We start from the raw sequence: 16,665 nt of genomic DNA, 5'->3' as shown, positions 1-16,665 counted from the left end.
TGTTTGGACTTCATTTTTTTGTTTGTTTGTTTGTTTTCTTTTTGAGACAGCTACACTCTGTCACCCATGATGGAGTGCAGTGACATGATCATGGCTTACTGCAACCTTGACCTTCCAGGCTCAAGTGATCCTCCTACCTCAGCCTCCTGAGTAGCTGGGACTATGGGCACGCACCACCATGCCCAGCTAATTTTTGTATTTTTTATAGAGATGAGATTTTGCTCTGTTGCTCAGGCTGATCTTGAACTCCTGGGCTCAAGTGATCTTCTGGCCTTGGCGTCCTAAATGCTGGGACTACAGGTGTGAGCCACCATGCCTGGCCTGACCTTCATATTTATTTTTTAAAGTAAAAAGGAAAGAAAAGGCAAGCCTTAAAACTGACTACAGACACAGATGAAACTATCAAAAGAAACAATCTGAGTGACCTTTGATCAAGCCCCTGACCACAGGCCTGCAAAGGGATACGTCACAGGAGAAAGTATACAGGCCGGCCTCCTGGGGCTGAGGCTCCCTGCTGGTCCAGGCCACTGGGAGGCCCATTGGAAGGAGCAGGCACTCTCGGGGAACACAGGCTGAGAGTGCCTACCTAGGCAGTGTGTCCTTCGAGGAGGAAGAGAAGCCGGGACCGACACATCAGTAGCTTCTACGGGGGCGGGGGCTGTGGACACTCAGCTCCGCTGCCAGTCCCGGCCCTGCAGCTCCCAGTGGGCACACAGCTCAGCTGGCTGCCCCATGCCCAGCTGCCCCGCATGGCACCCACCTGCTCCTTCTGCTGCTCCACTCTCTGCTTGTTCTCCTGCATGAGGCTCTGCCGGGCCAGGACGGCCTCCTCATGGCTAAGCTTCCCTTGCAACCGCCGGCACTCGCTTGCAGCCAGCTGCTCTTCCCGGTCCTTCGCCTGCATCTTCTTCTGCCACTCGAGGAACTCAGAGAAGTCCCCAGCCCCATCCACGAGCTTATCAACCCTGGGCAAAGAGGGACAGAAGCACAGCTTGGGGTTCCTCCCGTGATGGAGGCTCCTGGGTGGCCACAGATTTTCCTGGGGGACAGTGGCTATGTAGGCATGGGCTGCTACTCCTGACACCCAACTGCGTGGCCTGCCCTTACTCCTACCCCCGACCCACCTTCCACCCATCAGCCCCATCCACCCACCCCTCCCTTCATCCACTTGTTTGTCTACCCTCACTCTGTCCAGCTGTCTGTCCACCCACCAACCCTGTGTCCGTCATCGGTCCATCCATCAACCTTCTGTCCTCCACTGGCCTGGCCACCCTTGCCCCTGTGCACCATCTGTGCATCCACTCTACCATCTGGTCAGGCACCCATGCTCCCCCCACAGCCTGACTCGCAGACAAGGAAAGACGTGATCACATTGCGTGGGGTCAGCACAGGGGTTTGCAGCCCTGGTGGTCTAGGAGGTGGGGGCATCAGGAAGGGGTCCAGAGAGGAGGTAACCCCAAGGGAAGTTTGGGGGGGTCAGGCCTTTGCTAAGTTCCTCCACCCCCATTCATGCCCCTCCATGGGCTGGGATGATCTTTGTAAGGTGCACCTGTGACCCTGACACAGTCCTGCTTGTCGCCCCTGGCGCTGCAGGACCACAGCCTGTTGTGACCCCTGAGCCCTCTCCACGGAGCTGCCCAGCCCCCAGGCCCCTCCTCTGGGCCTTTGCTCCCAAGGGTGATGCTGTGGAAGTCAGGTGGGGGGCCTGCCACCCTTCACCTCTGCAGCTCTTGCTCCACCTGCCGCTGGTACAAGGCCCCTTCTCGCAGGATGGCTGTGGTGTTCAGCTTGACCGGGACGTTGTCGGGCTGTGGAGTGGGGACTGGCTGTGGTGGGGACTTGAGGGGACCTTTGGGAGCAACAGGTGACCCTCCTGCCCGGGTGCCCTTCACGCCTACCCCCTGCCCTCGTGCCCCTCATGCCCACCCCCTGCCCTCGTGCCCCTCACGCCCACCCCCCTGCCCTCGTGCCCCTCACGCCCACCCCTGCCCGGGTGCCCTTCACGCCTACTCCCTGCCCGGGTGCTTCCCTCTCCCCCAGAGTGGGGCCGTCCTTGGGACTCTGGGTCCCCCAGCTCAGGTCATCTGAGCCTCTAGGGACAGAAAAGGTCTGGCGGGGTGGGTGCCCGGGGACAGCAGCCTGACCATCCAGGAGAATCCCTCACCCTATAGAAAGTCAGCTTCGGAGTCTTTCGGATTCGGGGTGGGAATTGAAGCCGCAGCTGCTGCTTGGAGCCCTGCCGGAGTCAGGGCAGAGCTGGCTGCCTGGCACCTGTGCCTGTTGGGTGCCCCCAAACACACACCAGGTGGATGCTGGCCCAGCACCCTGGGGAGGCCTGGCTCACTCCTTTTCATCCTCCCCGCAGCTGCCTATCCCTACCACTACCCCAGGTCAGCATCTCTGTCTTCCAATGCCCCTCAAACCTTGCTGGGGTTTCACCCAAGTTGGAACAGGGAGGGTGCAGGGCCTGTGGGCCTGGGAACAGTGGTTTCTAGTCAGGACAACTTGGCCTCAGGGCTCAGTGACTCTCTTCTCAGCCACTCCCAGAGCTGGGGTCTGGCTGGCCCCCATGGCCTCTCCCCAAGCTTGTCTGCTCCCAGCCCAGCCTCCAGCTGCTTTGCCAACACACCCCAGGTGGGCACCGCAAGTTGCAGTGAGTGGAGTGGCTGCAAAGGCCACCCCTCTGAGCGCTCAGCCAGCTCGGCCCCGCGGCATGCACCACGCGGGCTGCCCACCCCGGGTGTGCCCTCACGGTGGCCCTGCCACCCAGTGGGGCCGTGCTCCTGAGTGGGCCCCGGCGGGCACAGTCTCTCCTGTCCCTGTCTCTTTGCTTTTTCTTTACTGGCAAATACCTGGGTTTGTTTTTTCCTGACAGAGGCATGAAATGCTCGTCACAGAACATCTGGAGACACCCAGAGGCAGCGCCTGCAGGTGCTTTCCCGTGAGCTTCCTCCCAGGGGATGTGGGTGTGTGTCTATACCCACCTGCTTAAGGGCCACACCGCAGTGGGCTCAAGGCGCACTTTCCCAGTGTTACTGAGAATCCGCCCCTCCCCGGCCCTCAGTGGTAAAAGGCTACATAAGTGGTCACTGCGATAATGTTGGGAGGAACTTTCTGATGGCTTGAGAAGATGCCACCTCGATGATGGGTCTTGAGAGAGCTGGGTGGTACCTGCACTGGCTCCCCGCAGGACCTGGGCATGGCGCAGCGCAGTTCCTCAATGTTTGCCCTCAGCAGCAGCTCCTGCCACAGTGACATGGCGGCTCCAGTTCCACCAGCCTCTGCCCAGTGTCCTCCAGGCCATGGGAGGACAAGCTTCCACCCAGTCTCTCCCTCTTGCCTCCTCCTCCCTCTCCCCACCCCACCTTCCCTTCATACATCCCCCACATGGGGTCTCTAGGAAGGCAGGGGTCGCACACAGCTCACCTCGGCCTTTCGGCGGTTGTGCCTCTTGACCGTCTCCAGCTGCTGCTGCTCCTTGGGTGGCTGGTAGGTGCTCTGGGGGACCTGTTGAAGTGGTGGGAGGAAGAGCCTGTGGTCAGCAGCTACGAGTGGGAGGGGGCCCAGAAATGCCAGGGCCGACAGCTTGGTGGATGTAGGTGAAGGGGAGGGTGGTGGCGGCCTGCACTGGAGGAGAAGCAGGGCTGGAGCTAACACTGCTAGGTGCTGGTGGGTCAGTGTTGGAAGCAAAGGGAAGGAGGTCAGGCTGGTCATTGGCGCGGGGTCTGGAGCTTGGCCGGGGATGGGGTGGGTGGGGTAAGACGTGAGCGGGCAGTACCGAGGGTGCACCATCGGCCAGCATGGGATGGCCAGGGTGGGTAGGAGCAAGAGGGGGAGGCAGCCAGCTCCCTTGACACTGGGAGACAGGTAGAAGATGGCTGCCTGGGCAGGAGAGGCTGGGAGAATATCACGGACCCCTGCAAAGTAAGCTGTGGGGAGGGGACACTGCAGAGGACAGGGCGGCTGGACCACATCCCCAAGTCCAGTCACAGGAGGCTCCGATAACAAGGCCGGAGCCGTGTCCATGGAGGAGCAGGAGGGGGCCGGCCCAGCTCCAGACTGCTGTATCTACCCTCCTAACTCCATGCCTTCTCTCCTGCACATCTAACAGTCATGGAAAATCAACTCATCCAAATCTGAAACCCTCATCTTCCTCCAACCAGCCCTCCCTCAGCCTCACTGACCACGACTGCTGTCCAATCCTCACCCATGCCTCAGAGTCCTCCTTGTCACCTGTCTCTCACACCCACATTCATCTCCTGTGCACCTGCTTCAAGACATCTCCACAAACTGCCTCTCACCATCCTCCTTGGTCACGGCAGCTGGAGGGACCCTGTGTTGGCGCCAGCCTGCCTCAATGTGTCCTGTCTCTGCTCCCTCCAGTGGATGTGTGACCAGACTGGTATCCCACCTTCCCTCTTCCCTGCCTCACTCCTGGCCGCCCTTAAACACTTGAGGGAGGGTGGGCACCGCCCCCGGGCCTTTGCCTGCACCTTGCTCCTGCCCGGGATGCTCTTCCCTGAGACACTCCATGGCTGACTTGCTCACTTTTGGATTTTTACTCCATGGCATTTCTCAGGAGGCTTTTCCAGGCCACACAATCCAGAATCACAACTGCTCCAACACTTCTTATCTCCTTTGTCTGCATCCTTTTGTCTCCTCAGCATTTATCACCAGTTAATACAACATATGTTTTACCTATCCTGATTTTGTCTGTGTCCCCCACTGAAGTGCATGCTTCATGAGGTCACAGTGCCTGGCATATACTTGGCACTCTGTAACTATCTGTTGGATGAATGAATGAGTGAATTCCAGTGGGCCCTCAACCCTGAAGGGGAAGGATGTCTTAGGCATGGGACAGGGTAGGGAGGGTAGAGGATAGTTTCAGCACAGCCACCCTGTGGATGCAGAGAAGGTACATGTCCACCAACATCTCACAGATTATACTGAGAAGAACACAACTATAGAGCATGGGAGGGCATGGTGAGGGCCCAGGCAGGGGCTGTGCCTGGCAGACAGAGAGGGAGAAGGAGAGGGAGAGGGGAGGGGAGGGGAGGGGAGGAAGCTGGCAGCATGACCTGAGACAAACACACTGAGCCCTGAGGAGATGGGGTCAGAAATGCTGAAGATTATACAGATGGGGCAACTGCGAGATTGCTCAGCAACAAGGTCTCTGATCATCCATCCTTCATCCACCTCCATCTAATCATCCGTCCATCTGATCATCCACCCACCCACTCACTCACCCACCCATCCATCTGTCTGTCCATCCATCCATCCATCCATCCATCCATCCATCCATCCACTCATCCATCCATCTACTTATCCTTCATAAAGCCAACAATCCATCCATCCATCCATCCATCCATCCATCCATCCATCCATCCATCCGTCCATCTGTCCATCCATCCATCCACCTACCCATCCATTCATTCACCCACTCATTCATCTACTCACCCACGTGATCATCCATCTATCTATTCATAATCTAATCATGCATCCATCCATCCATCTACCCACCCATCCATTAATTCACCTACCCACCCATCTGCTCATCCATCTAATCACCCATTCATCCATTTGATCATTTATCCATCCATCTGGTCATCCATTCACTCACCTACCCACCCATCCAACCATTTAATTATCCATCCAGTCATCCAATCCATCCATCCATCCATCTACCCACCCATCCATTCATTCACCCACTCATTCATCTACTCACCCATGTGTTCATCCATTCATCCACCCATAAACTCATCTAATCATCCATCCACCCATCTGTCCATCCATCTGTCCATCTACCCATTCATCCATCTATCTACCCACCCATCCATTCATTTACTTACCCATTCATCTACTCATCCACTCATCCATTTGATCATCTATCCATCCACCTGATCACCCATTCACTGACCCACCCACCCACCCAACCATTTGATCACCTATCCAATCATCCATTCAATCGTCCAATCATCCATCCATCCATCCATCCACCCACCCATCCACTTATCCTTCCATGCATGCATCTATCCATACATTCATTCACTTATCCTTCCATGTGTCCATCCATCCATCCATCCATCCATCCATCCATCCATCCATCCATCCAGTCATCTATCTATCCATCCACTTATCCTTCTGTTCATCCATCCATCTACCAACTCATTCATTCACTCACCCATCCATCTACTCACCCATCTGTTTATCCATCTACCCATCTGACCATCTATCTATCCATCCATTCACCATCTATCATCCATCCATCCATCTGATCTCCATCCATCCACTCACCCATCCTTCCATCTGACTATCCATCTATCCATCAACTTATCTTTCCATGCATCCAACTATCCATCCATCCATCTACCCATCCCTCCATTCATTCACCCACCCATCTATCTACTCATTTATCCATCTACCTGGTGATCTCTTCATCCATCCATCTGACATCCATCCACCCACTCACCCATGTACCCATCCATCCATTTGATCATTCATCCACCCATCCATTCTTCCATCCAATCATCCATCTATCCATTCACCCATCCAATCATCCATCCATCCATCTATCCATCCATCCACCCATCCATCTACCATCCGATAGTCCATCCATTCATCCATGTATCCATCCACCCATCCATCTACCCATCCATCCAACAGATATTTACTGAGGTTCTGCTTTGAGCCATGACTAGGATAGGCATTGAGAATATAAGAGAAATAATGGCCAGGTGCGGTGGCTTACACCTGTAATCCCAGCACTTTGGGAGGCCGAGGTGGGTGAATCACCTGAGGTCAGTTAGAGACTAGCCTGGCCAACGTGACAAAACCCTAATTCTACTAAAAATATAAAAATGAGCCGGCGTGGTGGCTGGTACCTGTAATCCCAGCTACTCGGGAGGCTGAGGCAGGAGAATCACTTAAACCCAGGAGGCAGAGGTTGCAGTGAGCCAAGATCGCGCCACTGCACTGCAGCCTGGGTGACAGAGCGAGACTCTGTCTCAAATAATAATAATGATAATAATAATAATAATAAAAAGAATATGGGACAAATAAGATGGATGATGTCTGCTGGAGAAGGCAGTCAATAGGCAGGTCCACAAATTACTAAACAACTCTAAACTCCAATTCTGTGAAGAAAAGGAGCCAGGATCAGTGAGAAGGAAACTAAGTGAAGGACCTGACATGTTTGAAGCATTCATGAAAAGCCTCTCTGGGAAGAGGGATTTGAACGAGACCTGAAGGATAGCGGAAGTGGGGCAGGACTCTGGGGCCTCCCAGCGCCATCCCCTTCCCCTCACACACGTCCCTTAGTCCTGTTGCAGAACCTGTTGGTTCTGGGAAGCTCAGTCCATTGCTTGGGGTAGAGCCCATGACCAGTCAGGACATTATATTCCTGATCACAGTGATCAATTCAAGGCAGGCATGAGACCTAAGCTGGTCCAGTCAGACTTTTCTAAAGAAATCTTGGCCCCAGGTGTCCTCTCATGCCCTGGATGGTATAGGTGGTGGCAAATGAGGATATTTTGCTATAATCAGGGAAGTTAGCCCAAAGATGAATTAGACTTAGGGAGGAGACTAGGACAGAGAGCCACAGAGAAGCAGAGCTGGAACCCTGGTCACGTATGCCTGAAGCCTGTCCTACTTCACTCAGTAGAGCCCGTGCTCTATTGTCTAAGCCAGTTTGAGCTGCATTTTTCTGTTATTTGCAATACAAAGCATCCTGACTGATAAGTCAGCAGTGGGGAGAGAAAAAGAGAGGAAGAGTCTCTAGGCCTGCCCAAAGAGTATGCTGTCATCTACGTGTCATACTTAATGGAGAGGGGGTGTTGCATTACGCCAGAGTTAAAAGTGGGCTCTAAGCTCCAACTCCAGACAGGTCGGAGCCCCATGGCCTGACAGCTCCACTCAACACCTACTTAGAGGACCACAGTGTGTGGAGTGTGGGAGCCCACCGGGTGGTTTCCAGGTCAGCTGGGCTTCCCTCTCTGTGGGGAGTGGTGGTGGGGTGGGGTCAGTTAGTGTTCCTGGTCTAGTCCAGTGCACTCTCAGCCCTGCGGGGAGCCCAGTCTCCCACAGGCCCACACAGTCCACTCTCCCAGCCTGGCCACCCTGATGCCTGCAAGCTGGTGCCCGCTGAGAATGCCCACACTCACTGGTCTCGGCTTGGCCACGACCGGGACTGGCTCAGGTGCTGGAATGGTGCGAGGCCTGGGGGCAGTCAGGTTGAATTCCTTGGGCTCTGTGACCTTGGCCTTGGTCTTTAAAGGAGAGGACTGACTGGCAGACATGCCCTCCAGGTGGCTGATCAGCTCCTGGACCTTTGGCTGCCATCTGGAAGGCAAAAGTGGAAACACCTCTTATGGTCACTCCGTACGCTATTCAATAAGGCGATGGCCTTTAGGATCCAAAAGGCTCCCCAGGCGATTGGATCCACCTTGGGGTGGAGGTGATAGTGGGGTGGATGGCCTCACTTCGCGAAGTGCCTTCTACTTGTAGTCACACACACTGTCAACCACACCCCTGAAACATATACAGACGCAGTCCCCTTGTACAGATACAGGAAACAGGCCCAGAGGCACTGGGCCATGCTGGTGAGTGGGGAGCTGGGAGGACAGGCACAGCCCTGCTGCAGGAATCCAAGGGCTCTGAGGACAAGCAGTCGCCAGGACTCAGGATGCCAATCTGGGCCAGAGCAGATGGAAGCCAGCAGTGGAAAAAGGAGCTGATTGGAAAGGAACATTCTGGAACTACACTGTTGGTGACTCCTGGAAGTGGAGCTGTGGAGTCAGGCGGGGCAGGAGCCCAGTTGTACTTGGTACAGCCTCTGAGTGGGGGTGCTCTGGAGCAGGGGTTTGGGAAGGGCCTTGCCAGGCCGCCCAAGTCTGGGGCTCCCCGTTTCATGTCCCATAACCTGCATGGGCACAGCCCGCCATCACCAGCCTATCAAGTGTCCTCTCATGTGGGCTCCCAGGCGGCAGAGGGCATGGCTTGAAATAACCCCTGCCTCACCTTAAGAGCCATGGTCCAGGGCCCATAGCAAGTGGGGTCTTGGGGGTCTCTCCAGGGCCAGGCCCCAGTGCTCCCAGCTTGAGGCAGGTGGGGGAGAGGGGCAGGAGGTTTGTGATGGGGCTGGTCCTAGAGCAGGCAGAGGAAGCCGACTAGGGGTGGTGGCGCAGGAAGAGGGGCTCACAGGAACTGAGCTGAGCAGCTTCCCAGAGGCAACCCTGCAGGCCCAGGCCATGGGGGCCCCTGAGTGGGCAGTGAGTCCAGCCTGGGGCGCAAGGTAGGGGCACCAGCAGGGCTGCTCCTACTCCTTCCTTTGGAGGTTTATTTTGATTGCCACGAGTGGGCTGGCTGGGACTGGGGATTTCCCCTTGGTAAAGGAACATCTCCAGGGCCTCCTCTCCCCACAGGAAGGGCTTCCATCTCCCCTGTGCCTCCAGGTCTTCTGCACCCAGCTGGCACCTAAGTGGTCTGCTTGTGCCAAAACAGTCTGTCTGTGTGTCCTTAGGAAGACAAAGTGGCTCCCCTCAGTCCTATCAGAAGGGAAAAAACCGGGGGGCCCCTCAGCTGTACCCAGGCCCCAGCAGGCCTCTCCATGGAGCACAAAGCAGGGCCCTAGTGACTGTGCTGACCCCTCTGCGTGGGGGTTCTGGCCTGCCCTGGAGTTTGCCCCAGGCCTGCTGGGGAGGCAGGAGAAGGCAGCAAGGGCAGCATGAGGGCAGCAGGCCTGGACGCAGCCCTGGGGACCCTGAGAAAGATCTGGACCCCAGAATCCACCAGGAACTGATCTGTGGCTTCCTCAGCTTCCTCCACCCCCACCCCTACTCTGCACTCTTGGGATCTGCAGAGAGGCCAAGGGCCCTGCAGGGTCCCCACAGGACTAGAGCCACCAACGCAGCCCCAGCCAGCACGTAGGCCCCAGCACAGAAGGGTCAGCTCTGCCCCATTCACTCAGCCACCCACCACGTGTCAGCGGCCTGGCATGGAGGGAGCCCAGGCTGGGGGTGGGCAGCTGGTCCATGTCCATTCCTCCCCCCGAGGCTGTGGGGCCAGCCTGGGACTTGGGCTTCTCCGAAGCTCTCATTCCAACACGGAGTGATTACTGACCCTCGTAGAGCTTCTGGGAGCAGGAAGGGGAACGTGGAGCTCCTGTGCCCATGGAGGCACCTGGAGTGGGGTACAGATGCCATCAGGGCTCCCAGAGCACCCCGTCCAGCCCACCTCATCAGGGGATCGATCCAGTTCTCCTTCACGTGGGCTGGCTCGTAGATGAGGCTCCACTCGTCCTTGATCCACGAGCACAGGTGCACAGGGTTGAAGAAGAACCTGAGGAACTGGGGTGGAGCGGGGCTGTCACGGGGCCAGAGCTGTGGGCCCAACCCCTCACCGGGCAAAGCCACCAGCACCCCAGTGAGCTCCCTGCCCCGAGGCCCCAGCACCCCAGTGAGCTCCCTGCCCCGAGGCCCCAGCACCCCAGTGGCTCCCTGCCCCCAAGGCCACCGTGCAGGGTGTGCTTCTGGGACTGTCACCAGGGAACTCTCCTGGCGCTCTGATGCGTGGTGCTGGTGCTGGAGGCCTGGACCTTGGCTCCCCTTCCAGCTGGTAGGAGCACAGCCCCTGGGGTCCCTGGGTGGGCTGCCATTGGGAGAGGGGTGCCTGAGAAGCTGGCAGCATATCCTCAGCTTGGAGGGCCTTGTCCAGTCAGCTTCCTGAAAGCCAGCTGGATGGGGAGCTGAGGGTCTGGGGCTCCATGGTGACGGCCCCAGACTCAGCACTGGTCCCTGCCCCCACCCAATCCCTCCATCTCCAAACCCCATCCCCACACTCAGCGTCTCAGCTGGGCTGCTGCCACCAGGACACAGCCCTGTAGTGAGGCCCCCATCCTCACTGGGTGTGGTGGGGCAGCCGTACCCAGAACCTGCTGGAGTTGGGGTGGGGCTTTGCGGTGGGTCTGAATCCCCCTCTGCCAGTTGGTGGATTCCCTGGAGCCAGCGGGGCCATCAGCCCCCCACAGGTGTCTCAGGGCTACTCCCTGCAGAGTGAGGAATGCTACCTCCTGGGAGCCACACCGTGTCACTGCCCACCACTCCTGACCATGGTGGTGACAGCACCCAAGGTGTGGCCCAGGGGCTTCCCTGGAGAGCCCACAGGGTGGCATCCCAGTAGCTTGCTCTCCTTCTTCAAGGCCCAGGCTGGCCTCTTCCTGGAGCCCCAAGGTAGGAAGAAGGACCCCAATGGGATGGGCATGGCCCAGAGGGGCATGGGGTGTGGGATGGAGGGAGGCAGTCCCTCAGGCAGTTCCCTTGGGGATGTATGTGGGCTGTTCCCATGGACCTGCCTCCAGAGGCTCTCTCAGCTGGTAAGTGCACAGGCACCAGTGTTGGGGGCACCACCCTGGGCCCAAGGGTGCTGTGCGGCCAGCGCCCCGAATTCCTAGGGAGTCTCTGCAGCAGCCCCTGAGCACTCTGTCCTGGGCTGGTGCTTTGGGGGCTCTGCAGGCTGAGATTGATCCAGGGTCACTTCCACCACTGTGGGACCCAGGGCAAGACAAAACATGGATCTTTGTTCAGTAATTTTTTTTCTTTTTTTTTTTTTAAGTCGGGGTCTCGCTCTGTCACCCAGGCTGGAGTGCAGTGGTACAATCTCAGCTCACTGCAACCTCCGCCTCCCAGGTTCAAGTGATTCTCCTGCCTCAGCCTCCTGAGTAGCTGGGATTATAGGCGTGTGCCACCACGACCGGCTAATTTTTTTCTATTTTTAATAGAGACGGTGTTTCACCATGTTGGTCAGGCTGGTCTTGAACTCCTGACCTCAAGTGATCTACCCACTTCAGCCTCCCAAAGTGCTGGGATTACCGCACCCAGCCTCAATAATAATAATAATTATTATCATCATTTAGGAGGGGGTCTTGCTCTGTCACCCAGGCTGGAGTGCAGTGGCACAATCACGGCTCATTGCAGCCTCAAACTCCTGGGCTCAAGTGATCCTCCTGTTTCAACCTCTTGAGTGGTTGGAATTACAGGTAAGCACCACCATGCCAGGCTAATTTAAAAAAAAATTTGGCTGGACACGGAGGCTCACGCCTGTAATCCCAGCACTTTGGGAGGCCAAGACGGGTGGATCACGAGGTCAGGAGATCAAGACCATCCTGGCTAACGTGGTGAAACCCTGTCTCTATTAAAAGTACAAAAAATTAGCCAGGTGTGGTGGCGGGCACCTGTAGTCCCAGCTACTTGGGAGGCTGTGGCAGGAGAATGGCATGAATCCAGGAGGCAGAGCTTGAGTGAGCCGAGATCGCACCACTGCACTCCAGCCTGGGTGATAGAGTGAGACTCCGTCTCAAAAACACAAAAAAAAACAAAACAAAAAAAAAAAACATTTTTTTTTTTGTAGAGATGGGGTTTTTCTATGTTGCCCAGGCTGGTCTCAACCTCCTGGGATCAAGCAATCTCCCAGCTTTAGCCTCCCAAAGTTTTGGGATTATAGGCATGAGCCACCATGCCCCGCCTATTCAGCAATTATTAAGAATGTCAAGATAAGCTGGGCGCGGTGGCTCACGCCTATAATCCCAGCACTTTGGGAGGCTGAGGCAGGCGGGTCACCTGATGTCAGGAGTTTGAGACCAGCCTGGCCCACGTGGTGAAACCCTGTCTCTACTAAAACACAAAAATTAGCCAGGCGTGGTGGCACATGCCTGTAATCCCAGCTACTTGGGAGGCTGAGGCAGGAGAATCACTTGAACCCAGGAGGCAGAGGCTGCAGTGACTGAGATCGCACCACTGCACTCCAGCCTGGGCAACAGAGCGAGACCCCGTCTTAAAAAAAAAAAAAAGAAAAGAATATCAAGATTGTAATAGAAGAGCAGACATCAGTGCCTGCTTGTTTCCAGGGTTTGGTTTCTGGTTTCCAGGGAAGCTGGTCCCAGCTCAGTCTCCAGGTATCTCCCAGAAAATGCCATCAGTTTTGCTGCTTTTTCATTAAAATGAAGACCTTGCTTAAGCTAACTATACAAATGTGTATGCGTCATGAATTACTTACATTTGCATGTAGATGGAAAACATGTCATTGACGTATACAGTGCTGGCTCGGGGCTGCACTCTCCCTCCCTTCACCTGTTAGGTGGCCGAGGCACTTTGTGAGCCGCCGGTCCCAGACCTCTGGGGCTGCAATCCTGGTGGGCTCTGCCACTCCAGGTCTCTCCCACTTCTCCAGGCTTGGAACACCCCCTGAAGAACTAGCTGCTTCCTTCAAGAGAGACCTTGAAGGTCTGGGCCCAGGGGCTTTCCCACTCTCTTCTCCAGGGAGTGGCTCTCCTCAGCTGAAACTGTCCCCTCTACGCAGAGTAAGGAGGAGCAAGCCATTGGCTAAAAGCCTAGTCTGAGAATTGGCTGTGCTACCCTCTTGCTGTGTGACGTTGGGCAAATTACTTATCCTCTCTGTGCCCCAGTTTCTGCAACCCTGGGATGAGTACCACGTAGGAGCAACCTCACTGGGTCATTGTAAGAATGGAGCAAGAACAGGTACGATGAGTGTCCAGGGAAACCTAGCGGTCAGTGGGAGTGGGCAGCAGCCAGCATGAGCAGCAGGCCCAGGCCCAGACTTTACGGTCCAGAGGCCTGTGTGTGCCAGCTTCCCATGCAAGTGGCCCCAGGCAGTCAGGGGCATGGGCTCCTGCAGGCTCCCCCTCGGGGTGCCAATCCTCAGAACTGACCCTGAACCAATTCCCTGGGACCCCTGGAGCTGCACAGGGAGGAGAAGCTGTTCTGGGCCCGTTACAAGTCAGAAGAGGCCCCCCAGGAGCGGAATCGGATTTCCCCAGGATAAAAGCCGGCTGGGCGCGGTGGCTCAAGCCTGTAATCCCAGCACTTTGGGAGGCCGAGACGGGCGGATCACGAGGTCAGGAGATCGAGACCATCCTGGCTAACACGGTGAAACCCCGTCTCTACTAAAAAATACAAAAAAACTAGCCGGGCGACGTGGCGGGCGCCTGTAGTCCCAGCTACTTGGGAGGCTGAAGCAGGAGAATGGCGTGAACCCGGGAGGCGGAGCTTGCAGTGAGCTGAGATCCGGCCACTGCACTCCAGGCTGGGCGACAGAGTGAGACTCCGTGTCAAAAAAAAAAAAACAGCGCATTTGCCCGCACTAGTCGGTGTGCATTGGGGTTTTTTTGGTGGTGTTGTTTCTTTGATTTTTAGAGACAAGGTCTTGCTCTGTCACCCAGGCCCAAGTGCAGTGGTTCAATCATTGCTCACTGCAGCCTCAAACTCCTGGACTCAAGTGGTCCTTCCGCTTCAGCCTCCCGAGCAGGTGGGACTATAGACAGGCACCAGCATGGCTGGCTTGCTACTTCTTTGAAATACAAAAGAAAACCACCAGTTTCTTTCATTAAAACCAACCAGAATGGTGAAAGGTGGGCGAGGATCAGATGAACCTCATCCGTGGGCCTTGTGGCCTGGTGGGCAGGTAGGGGCGGTTCACCTTGCACATCTTATCCACAGGTTGGGACTTGATGATGTTACAGAACAGCTGGAAGCCGAGTTCCTCCAGCAGGAATGTGGCTAGGTAGCAGATCACTAGAAAACAGGGGGCCTGTCAGTGGCTAAGGGACATCACAGGGGTACCAGGGGCATGGTGGGACTGGAGCCCAAGGCCTCCACCATGTCAGGGCACACAGCCACAGGAAAACCTCCACCCCTCTAGCGCCCACCTGAAAATGATAAGCGACCACAAACAACATTGTCTTAGAGTGCAATGCATTTGTGGTTTCAAAGCACTTCGTCAAATAATCCCATCTGATAAGTTCTCAGAATTTGCAAAGGCTCCCCAGGTAAAAATGAAATAATTTTGGACTTGTTTGTCAATGCTGAGCAGCTCAGTCGTCACCTCAAGCCAGCTAGAACGTGAATAAACCTGGGCCCAAGTTTCCTCCAAGGCAGGAACTGTAACAGGCCCCTAGCCTGCAGCCTAGATGCACTGCCCATCATAAGGCTCCAGCGGGGTGGCAAGGGGTCGAGGATGGGAGTCTAGCTCAGGACTGGCACCAGCAGCTCAGCTCAGTTTCCTAGTACCCTACAGTGCTCGCCCCACTCCTCTCCCTTCCTGGACAGGGGCAGCAAGACCCTGTGCAGGGTCTCAGGGCTGCCCTGATCTCCCCCGAGCAGCACGGGCCACCTGGCTTGCAATGGTCGTCCTGCCCCATGAAAGCAGACAGCTGTCAGAGGCTACAGGAAGCCCAGGCAGCGAGTCTGTTGTATTTAATCCCCCATAGGACTGTCCAGACGGCAGCCACAGGGTCCATCTTGTCCACAGGCCTCGGGGTCAGTGGTGGCTAGGGGTCAGTGGTGGCTAGGGGTCAGTGGTGGCTAGGGGTCAGCCTACGGAAGGCTCTCGTGTTGTCCAGGCTGCCTTTGGGAGCTGGATGCCCTAAACTGGGGTGGCGGAGCCAGGTCCGTCTGCCCTGGGGCATTAGTTCCCTGTCTCCAAGGTCCTGGTCTGCCCCGTGAGGACCAAGTGAGGCGAGGGGCCAGGAAGTCTCTAGCGCAAGGGCAGGAACGAGGAGCTGGCCCCGCCCGCCCGCCGTCTGCCTGCCAGGCCTTTCCGCAGAGAGCCTGAGTGAACGGTCTCTGTGGCCTGGCCCTGGGGACCAGTCGGGCACGTACCCATGAAGCGGCTGTGGTCAACCCGCAGGCAGAGTCGGCCATCCTCCACGTAGAAGGCATCCACCACGATGGTCAGCAGCTTCTGGTACTCGAGGCACCCAGACAGCACCTCCAAAACAAAGCTCTGTGTCTGGGGACTCAGAACCTGGAAGAGAAATAGCCGGTGGGGGGCCCTGGCTGGGCCAGGAGGAGAGGGCAGCGGTGGGGGTGGGAAACTTGGGCAAAGGCAGGGGTGGAGCGGCCCCAGGGCTGCTAAGGGCCAGTTAGTCGGGCCCCCAGGGCAGCTGGCAGTGCCTCCCCACTCAGGGACTGGTCCCCAGATTCTCCTGCGTTGGCGAGGTGAGGTAGGGGCAGAGACAGAAATAAACAAAGATGATGAGGCAGTGCAAGGAATGACACAAGGGACAAGTACTGTGAGGTTCCAGCTGATGAGAACAGGCCACCGCATCAAGGCAGAGCAGAGGGCGCCAGGGGCCGGCAGGCATGAGAGTCGCCTAATGCAGACAGAGCTTCAGTTTGCTCAGGTGAAAAGCTTCTGCAGATAGAGGGCAGTGATGGATGCACAACAGTGGGAACGTGCCTAACCCCAGGGAACTCTACACTGAAAACTGGCTACAGTGGTACCTTTTATGTCATGTGTATTTTACCACAGTAAACATTTTCTTTTTTTTTTTTCCCCAAGACGGAGTCTCTCTCTGTCACCCAGGCTGGAGTGCAGTGGCATGATCTTGGCTCACTGCAAGCTCCGCCTCCCGGGTTCATGCCATCCTCCTGCCTCAGCCTCCCGAGTAGCTGGGACTACAGACACATGCTGCCACGCCCAGCTAATTTTTTGTATTTTTTGTAGAGATGGGGTTTCACCGTGTTAGCCAGGATGGTCTTGATCTCCTGACCTCACGATCTGCCCGCATTGGTCTCCCAAAGTGCTGGGATTACAGGCATGAGCTACCGCACCAGGCTGGAATTTCACTTTTTTTTTTTTTTTTTTTTGAAAGTG

The 16,665-nt window shown here is 56.3% G+C and overlaps 1 protein-coding gene across 2 annotated transcripts in view; it reads right to left on the bottom strand.

The window, feature by feature from the left end:
- Window positions 1–16,665, bottom strand: part of CFAP99 (cilia and flagella associated protein 99) — a 48,695-nt gene that overhangs the window by 13,268 nt on the left and 18,762 nt on the right. For both annotated transcript variants that reach the window (XR_001886406.1, XM_017876258.1), the window contains exons 3-11: window positions 15,669–15,813; window positions 14,488–14,582; window positions 10,231–10,343; window positions 8,160–8,337; window positions 3,427–3,507; window positions 3,172–3,243; window positions 2,165–2,236; window positions 1,720–1,808; window positions 761–965 (exon numbers count right to left, since the gene is read on the bottom strand). Coding sequence is in view for 1 of the 2 variants with exons in the window: in XM_017876258.1 (XP_017731747.1) it covers window positions 761–965; window positions 1,720–1,808; window positions 2,165–2,236; window positions 3,172–3,243; window positions 3,427–3,507; window positions 8,160–8,337; window positions 10,231–10,343; window positions 14,488–14,582; window positions 15,669–15,813 (1,050 nt within the window). In the remaining variant the exon portion in view is untranslated. The remainder of the gene's footprint in view (window positions 1–760; window positions 966–1,719; window positions 1,809–2,164; window positions 2,237–3,171; window positions 3,244–3,426; window positions 3,508–8,159; window positions 8,338–10,230; window positions 10,344–14,487; window positions 14,583–15,668; window positions 15,814–16,665) is intronic.

This window comes from Rhinopithecus bieti, unplaced genomic scaffold (assembly GCF_001698545.2).
Source record: "Rhinopithecus bieti isolate Rb0 unplaced genomic scaffold, ASM169854v2 scaffold_9581, whole genome shotgun sequence".
Taxonomy (NCBI): Eukaryota; Metazoa; Chordata; class Mammalia; order Primates; family Cercopithecidae; genus Rhinopithecus; species Rhinopithecus bieti.
This window is presented reverse-complemented; position numbering and strand designations above follow the sequence as displayed.